At 32.4% G+C, this 8,329-nt stretch overlaps 1 protein-coding gene across 1 annotated transcript; it reads left to right on the top strand.

The window, feature by feature from the left end:
• Positions 1-827: 827 nt before the first annotated feature.
• LOC120090146 (putative beta-D-xylosidase 2) lies at positions 828-6,568 on the top strand. Its single transcript, XM_039047663.2, has 7 exons — positions 828-1,326; positions 2,943-3,221; positions 3,295-3,464; positions 3,554-3,651; positions 3,758-4,108; positions 4,919-5,332; positions 5,928-6,568. Exons 1-7 carry the CDS (start codon positions 931-933, stop codon positions 6,524-6,526), a joined length of 2,307 nt encoding a protein of 768 aa, XP_038903591.2. The 5' UTR covers positions 828-930; the 3' UTR covers positions 6,527-6,568.
• The last annotated feature ends 1,761 nt before the right edge of the window (positions 6,569-8,329 follow it).

The raw sequence follows: 8,329 nt of genomic DNA, 5'->3' as shown, positions 1-8,329 counted from the left end.
TAAACATAAAAAGTATTTATATATAGTGAAACAAGCATAGGAATGTTAGAAACTAACCTATACGTTTTGAAAGTTGATAGATTAATTAAAAATTGAAAGACACAAATAAAACAAAAGAAATTAACAAATATAAAATTATTTTCTTAACGTTGTGTTGTCATTCATTATTAACAAAAAGAAAAAGTATATCTTCTATCTATAAAATAAATGTACACATAGTTCTCTCTTGAAGAATCTTCTCGAGGACCACCTAACAATATCTGATCAAATAACTTTTTCTTTTTCGTTAGTTTCTTTTCTTTTGCATTTGTTTTATATTAAAAAAATAATATATTTTACTTCGATGTCTATTTGATTTCTAAATCCTAAAATATATAGAATAAATGGGTGACTTTCAATTTTTTGGTATGCAATAAATTCATATATTTTCAATTTATTTGGTGTTTTATATGTTTTTAAATTTATAATTTTGTGTTTAGTGTTTAGCAATTCATAAATTTTCTAAATATATTTTTTTAGTTCTTGAATTTATAGACTGAATTTTTTAAAAATAGGTTTAAAAAGTCTTTTTAAGTCATCTTAAATAATTACATGACATTTTAGATTAGAGAAATAATTTTTCAAAAATTTATCTTTTTAATTATTTTACGAAGTTAAATTATATTATAATTATTTCAAATGATAAAAAAAATAAATTAAAAAACCTATTCTTAAAAATATAAGGACTAAAGAGAAAATTCAAAGAACAAATGTACTGTTTTTAAAAACTTGAAGACAAAATATAATTTTAGGGGGAAAAGGGAAAAAATGGTGAAGGGATTTTGGGAAACTATTGCAGTGGGATTTATTGTTTGTACTAATATTGTAATGTCAAAATCCCTTTAATAAATATACCAAACACTTTCCCCAAATTCCTTCCTCACCTAACCTATGCCTTCCATTTCCACTGCCATTTTCTCTATCCTCATCCTCCTTTCCGCCATCCACGGCGGCGCCTCCAGGGCCCCGTTCGCATGCGATCCGAAGAACGCGGCGGCAAGCAACTACGCATTCTGCCGGCGTTCGTTGGGAGTGGCGGAGAGAGTGAAGGATCTGATCGGAAGATTGACGTTGGAAGAGAAGGTGAAGCTGCTGGTGAGCAATGCCGGAGCCGTTCCACGGCTGGGAATTAAAGCGTACAAGTGGTGGTCGGAGGCCTTGCACGGCGTCTCCAATGTCGGTCCCGGTACGACTTTCGGCGGCGAATTCCCCGCCGCTACCAGCTTCCCGCAGGTCATTACCACCGCCGCCACCTTCAATGCTTCTCTGTGGGAAGCCATCGGACGGGTTTGTCTCTTTTTCTTTTTCTCCATTTCACTTTTTCCGGCCGTCATCATTTTTGCTGAGCTGTAAAACTCTCCCTTTTGTTTTGAGAAACTCGAAAAATAGTTGGTATATACTTTTTTTTAACTTGTAGGGGACGTTTCGACTTCAATTAGACATTAACCAATGAATCCATCATTTGGACAGCAAATATTGTTTCAGATAAGGTTGGTAATGGAGGCGAGGTGGGGTGAAGACGGAGCGGGAATACCCTCCCTATTCCCGTCCCATCTACGATCAAATCGGAATTTTCGACCGGTCCGGGGACCAACCCCGTAAATATTTAAAATTTCAATAAATGAATATTTTTTTAATTAAATAGTTTATATTTATTTAATAAATATTAATTAATTAAAATATTGATAATTAATAATAAAATGAAAAAAAAATAGAAAAATAAGAAAAATTATTTACATAAAATAGCAAAATTTTAACTTTTTTGTCAATAGAAGTTTATCAATGTCATAGAAATATATCATTATTTTTTTTTGTTATTTTCATAAATAGTTTGACATTTTTTTATCTATGAAAAAATTTCTAATAAATAATTATGATAACATAAAACATCAATGATAATTGTATTAATTGAAATTTATGAAGTGTAAATAATATATATATATATTAAATAATTAATTAAATTTAATAGTAATAATTAATATATTAATTTATTAGATTTTATTCATTTTTCGAATGTAAAAATCTCACGAATATAGAAGGTAGTCCAACTACCTATAGTCAACATTATTTCAAAACTCTACTATATTTACTGTTTGTTACAGTTTTAAATATTTTACCTTCATCATCTTTTTATTCCTACCGTGATTACTACTTTTTCCTCAAATAAAAATAATTTACATTTCAAATATATATCATTATTATCCAAACTAAAATAATTTACATCGTAAACATAAATTATTATAACTCAATTATAATAATCAACTTAGTATCTCAAACATCTCTATCTATTAATAATGTTATTTTTAAAATATATTTTTCTGACCAGTATTGGCTGGTTTAAACAAGACAAGTAGATTTATGAGGCTATTGAGATTGATTTAGAGATAGAGACTGATTATAACAAAATCTTGATACTTTTTTTATTTGGCAAAATAAATTATGACTAAGTTTGCTATAATTTAATAAAACTTAATTATTACATTTATCAATTAAAATTAAATTTTAGTTTATATATCTATTTTAAACAATTATTAATAATTATAAATTATAAAAAATAATATGAAATCCATTTTAGTTATTTTATCAATTTAGTATTTATTTACCAAACACATAATAAGGTAAAATTTATGAAACACTAATATACTTCATATGAAAGTGTATTTTATAAAAGGTATCATTTTATTTTAAAAATGACAGTAATTTGAAATGGAAGCTTAGACTTTGAATTGAGTGAATTTGAAAAGATGTTCTGAATGATTAAGCCACATGCAGATTATGATAAATTGATTAGGCCGCATTAAACATTTATCTGAGACTTGAATTGAATGCATGAAGGTATTATGTGAATAAAAAGATAGAATAGAATTGAGGAACTAAAAAAAGAGGGGCGTTGATTGATGTAGGTGGTGTCGGACGAAGCAAGGGCAATGTACAACGGAGGGGTAGCTGGGCTGACATATTGGAGCCCAAATGTGAACATTTTTAGGGACCCTAGGTGGGGCCGTGGACAGGAGACTCCCGGTGAAGACCCCCTCTTAGCCGGTATCTATGCCGTTAATTTTGTCAGAGGCTTACAGGGTACTGACGGTAACCGGTTGAAGGTGGCCGCCTGTTGTAAGCACTTCACTGCCTATGACCTCGATAACTGGAACGGCGTCGACCGCTTTCACTTTAACGCCCAGGTACAGGCTCACGTGATTTGCCACGTGAGGTATTTTCATTTTTAATTTAATTTCTCTCTTTTTTTTTTTGTAGGTGACCAAACAAGACATTGAAGATACATTTGACGTGCCGTTCAGAATGTGTGTGAAGGAAGGGAAAGTATCCAGTGTGATGTGCTCATACAATCAGCTCAATGGTGTCCCCACATGCGCTGATCCTAATCTTCTAACCAAGACCCTTCGTTCTCAATGGCGTCTCGATGGGTGATTCTTTTCATTCTCAACCGTTTGATTGTTTTCTCACATCCCCACATCCCCGACTCATTGTTCTGATTGTATTTGTGGGACTCTAGGTACATTGTATCTGATTGTGACTCCGTTGGGGTTTTTTATGACACTCAGCACTACACTTCTACCCCTGAAGAGGCCGCTGCCATGGCTATTAAAGCAGGTTAGATTAAATCGTCAATTTGTGCTACGTTTATTATTATTATTTTTTTTTATAATACTTTTGTTATTAAGTAAAAATGAGTGGTTATTTATTTTGTTGAGTTCAGGTTTAGATTTGGACTGTGGCCTATTTTTGCAAACCCACACAGAGAATGCAGTGAAAAGAGGGTTATTAAGTGAAGCCCATATTAATGGCGCTTTGGGCAACACTCTTTCTGTTCAAATGCGTCTTGGAATGTTCGACGGTGATTTAAAAACACAACCTTACGCACATTTGGGCCCCAAACATGTCTGCAGTGCCGCCAACCGGCAGCTGGCTGTTGAAGCCGCTCGTCAAGGCATTGTTCTTCTTGAGAATCACCGTCGTTCTCTCCCGCTCTCCACCCGTCGCCACCGCACCGTCGCTGTCATTGGTCCTAACTCCAACGTCACTCTTACCATGATCGGAAATTATGCCGGTAGGTAATCTCTCTTTTCAACATCCATTTCATTTGTGCCGAACTCCGAAATCGCTGGACCACCTTCAAGGATGCAATCTTAAATCATTGATTGCCAAATAATAATAATAATAATAAATTAGTTTCAGAATTTTTTGGAGGGTTAAATTACAAATTTAAGCATAAAATTTTTTTAAACAAGTAAAAAAAAATTGTTAACTTTAACCTGAACTTACTTTTAGAAGGTGTAATGGTTTTGATCTTGTGTTTATTTGTCAATCGCATATTTGACATTGTCGACATTATTTTACAATTGAAGGATTAATTAGTTTTAAAATCGGGGCTTAGATTTTGAAAATAAATTCATGAATTTTAATTTTTTAAAAAAAACAAAAATAAAATAGGTGAAAGACAGGTTAAAAATAAAATTAAAACTTCATAATTTATTAAACATAAAATTAAAAATTAGAAACTGATTTATTAGAGAATTAGTTATTAGAAATTTTGACCAACATGAACCTAGTTCAATTGATATACTTAAAGGTCTGAGCCTAAAGATCTCTACCTTACATATTGTTAATATATAAAATGTAAATTATCAATCTCAAAAGTCTAAGTATCGATATTTTAATTTAAACTTTAATTTATATTTTTTATTATTATTATTAGTTTTTTGAGAAAAGTTTATTAATTCTTGTTACTTTAAATAATAAAAAACACACTATTATTAATTTTAGTATTTCGATACAATGTATAGTCACTAGGAAGTGAGATAATTCAAACTACCATATGGTAGTTGATGTTGAAGTATCCTTGTTTGTATTGTAACAGGTGTTGCGTGTGAATACATTACCCCACTGCAAGGAATCGAAAGATACGCAAAGACAATCCACCAGCAGGGCTGCAGAGGCGTGGCGTGCCGGACGGACAAGTTTTTCGGTGGAGCAATTGAGGCGGCGCGTGAAGCGGACGCGGTGGTGCTGTTAATGGGCCTGGACCAGTCTATTGAGGCCGAGTTTAGGGACCGGGCTAGGCTTCTTCTACCTGGGCTTCAGCAGGACCTCGTATTGAAGGTGGCTGCTGCGGCTAAGGGCCCAATCGTTTTAGTCCTAATGTCCGGTGGGCCAATCGACGTGTCATTTGCGAAGGATCATCCTAAAATTTCTGGTATCATTTGGGCTGGGTACCCTGGCCAGGCTGGAGGACTGGCTATTGCTGACGTTTTGTTTGGTCAAACTAATCCAGGTAATTTTTCATCGCTCAATGTTTCGTTAGTATGTAAAATATTTAATTCTTTCATATTTATAAGAATCTGAAAAGGAAATAATGTATTTTAAATTTTCCAACTGACTTTTTTTAAAAGGGTTTTCTTCGTATGCGACTTCTCAAACCTACCAAATTCAAAATTAATTAAATAATAAACGCATTCAAAACTTCTAAAATAGTAATAAAAAACAATTATAACTAATCCTTATTAAGATAAAAATAAGGACAAAAGTTGAAAACTCATTGAAAAAAGATTTCATTCGATAATCATTTGGTTTTTGTTTTTGTTTTGAAAATTAAGTCTACAGACGTTATTTCTACATCCAAAATTTTTCCTTTGTTATCGATTTTTTACCAATTAAAAAATCAAAGCAAAATTTTGAAAACTTAAAAAAGTAACTTTTAAATTTTTTTTTTTTTTATTTTCAAAAACAAAAAACAAAAAACGAAATAATAACCAAACTGGTTCAAGTTTTTTATTTTGAAATGTACCTTCAATTAAGTTCATTTGACAAATTTCTCTATTATAAATGTGGTGTTTTGTTTTTTTTTTTTTTATCTTTTGTATTTATAGGTGGAAAACTACCGATGACATGGTATCCACAAGACTACGTATCAAAAATACCCATGACAACAATGGGCTTAAGGCCCAGCCCATCTTATCCAGGAAGAACCTACAGATTCTACAAAGGCACAGTCGTTTACCCATTCGGCCACGGCTTAAGCTACACCACTTTCACTCACAAAATTCTCAACGCACCCACCGCCCTCACCGTCCCCCTTTCCGGCCATCGGCGCCGCCAAAACGCCACTGACTTCTCCGGCAAGGCCGTGAGAGTCACACACACAAAGTGCGACAGGCTGTCACTGGTGATCCACGTGGCAGTCAGGAATACAGGCCAACGAGATGGGCCACACACGTTGCTGGTTTACTCAAGCCCGCCAATGGGCCTTTGGGCCCCCCAGAAGCAGCTTGTGGCGTTTGAGAAGGTCCTTCTGGAGGCCCAGGCCCAAAAAGAAGTCCAGATTAATATACACGTGTGTAAGTTTCTGAGCGTTGTGGACAAATTTGGAATTAGAAGAATTCCAATGGGGGAACATGAGATTCATGTTGGTAATGTTAGGCATTCTGTGTCACTACAGGCTGAGACATTGGGGATTATCAAATCGTAAATGGGAAGTTTGACGGATTTGCCCCTCGTGTGATTTCATATTGACGTTTTTGTCCTTTTTGGAATGAGAATACTAACTACTAAGCATTGTTTTGTTGGGGGCAAATTTGGGATTTGGCTAAAGTCTAAAATTTATTGGAAAAAAAGGGGTTATAATGCAATGGCTATTTTAGAGCTCATTTGTAACTGCAATGGGAAAACATAAAAACAGTTGGGAATATTTTGGTTGGCACAAAAAGGTAAATATGCAAGTTTGGGGCAAAAACCAATTAGACATAAAATTAAAATTTTAAATATGTATTAAAATATTTTGAAGTACAAAAATGAGGGGATTTTCAAAATAGAAAAATAAGAGAAACTATTTACACAAAATAACAAAATTTAATCTTCTTTGATAGAAGTCAATGAAAGCCGATAGAAGTCTATCAATAATTGAAACGGATAGAAATAAAAGTCTATCAATATCTATTAGTATTTTTTTATTTTTTATTTTTTTTTTATTTCTTTGATATTTTTTTTATCTACGGAAATTTTCCAAAATGCAATAGGCGAAATAGATACAACTTTTCAAAAAGTATTTGTTTTAAAAATATAAACTTAAACTAGTTAAGTACTTTTCAATAAGCATTTTTCTTAAATAAACACTAATTAAGTACTTTCTCTAAAAGTACTTTCAAATGCTTATATATAATTGCTTTTAGAATTCTCAAAATACCTTTTCGATCATAGAATCAAATATGATGAAATTGTTAATAAAGTGCTTTTAATAGCCAAAAGTGCTTTTACAGGCTTTCAAAAGTCTTTCTCAAATTCATACCTAGCATTGAAGTTTTGGCCATCTTTTTTAGTAGTATCACAAAATTTGGTCCCAAGAAAATTTAAGAATAATAATTTAAAAAAATAGGGTTTAGGAATAGACTTGTATGTGAAAAAGACTTGACAAATTCTCAAAAGAAAAAAAAAAAAAAAATGGAATCCAAGCAAGGCTATTGAAAACACAAAATTCGATAGCCATAAACAAAGCATCACTTAGAAAGGAAAGAAAAAAGAAAAGTAGGGCAAACTTGTAAAGGCATATTCTCTATGTAACCCTATAGGATTGGCCATAGGAATCCAATTCTTACAATAAAACCCTTTTCCAAAATTCACCTATCCCATTACTTAACAACTTTACAAGACCTTGTCTTCTTCCATTGAAACAAACCCCCCATCAACATTTTTAAAGACATTTGGCAGTTGTTTCTTTTTTCCTTTCTTTTATTTTGGGGACCAATTCTGAGTTGGTAAAAAGGCTTTATCATCTGCAATTTCCCAAATCCCAATGACTTTCCTTTCCTTTGTCCTTTATTTTGCATCCTCCTCTCTGCCATTCAATGTTATGGTGCAATTCTCTTCCCCAATCATATTTATTGGAGACATTATTAGAATCATGCCAAATTTAAAGTTGACACAACATGATAGATGTTTTATAACTTTAGATTAGAGTTTACGGATCTAACATATGTGTTTTATGTTTTAACATTTTTAATCGTACAGTATGTTTTCAAAAACTCTTTCGAATTATGTCATCTATATCTTGCAGTTCTGAAAAATAACTTAATTATGTTAAAAATGTAAAAATCAGGTTTAAATACTACTTTGGTTCTTGTACTTTTGGTCCATCTACTCTCAAAATTCCTATACTTTTACCTTCGATTCATTTTGGTTTTTATACTTTAAAAATGTTCATTTTGGTTCTTGTATTTTCAACTTTGGTTCTTTTTTGTCATTGAACTTTTAAAAAATTAACAATTTTTATCCTTTA

The sequence above is a fragment of the Benincasa hispida genome, chromosome 11 (assembly GCF_027475165.1).
Source record: "Benincasa hispida cultivar pf3 chromosome 11, pf3_genome.v1.1, whole genome shotgun sequence".
Lineage (NCBI taxonomy): Eukaryota > Viridiplantae > Streptophyta > Magnoliopsida > Cucurbitales > Cucurbitaceae > Benincasa > Benincasa hispida.
Note: the sequence above shows the minus strand (reverse complement) of the source record. Positions and strands in the feature narration are given on the sequence as shown.

Bases quoted from the DNA above. Each gene is read 5' to 3' on its own strand.
- LOC120090146 (XM_039047663.2), top strand. From the start codon at position 931: ATGCCTTCCATTTCCACTGCCATTTTCTCTATCCTCATCCTCCTTTCC. The intron at 3,465-3,553 runs GTGATTCTTTTC...GTGGGACTCTAG, and splicing joins TCTCAATGGCGTCTCGATGG to GTACATTGTATCTGATTGTG. The intron at 4,109-4,918 runs GTAGGTAATCTC...GTATTGTAACAG, and splicing joins CATGATCGGAAATTATGCCG to GTGTTGCGTGTGAATACATT.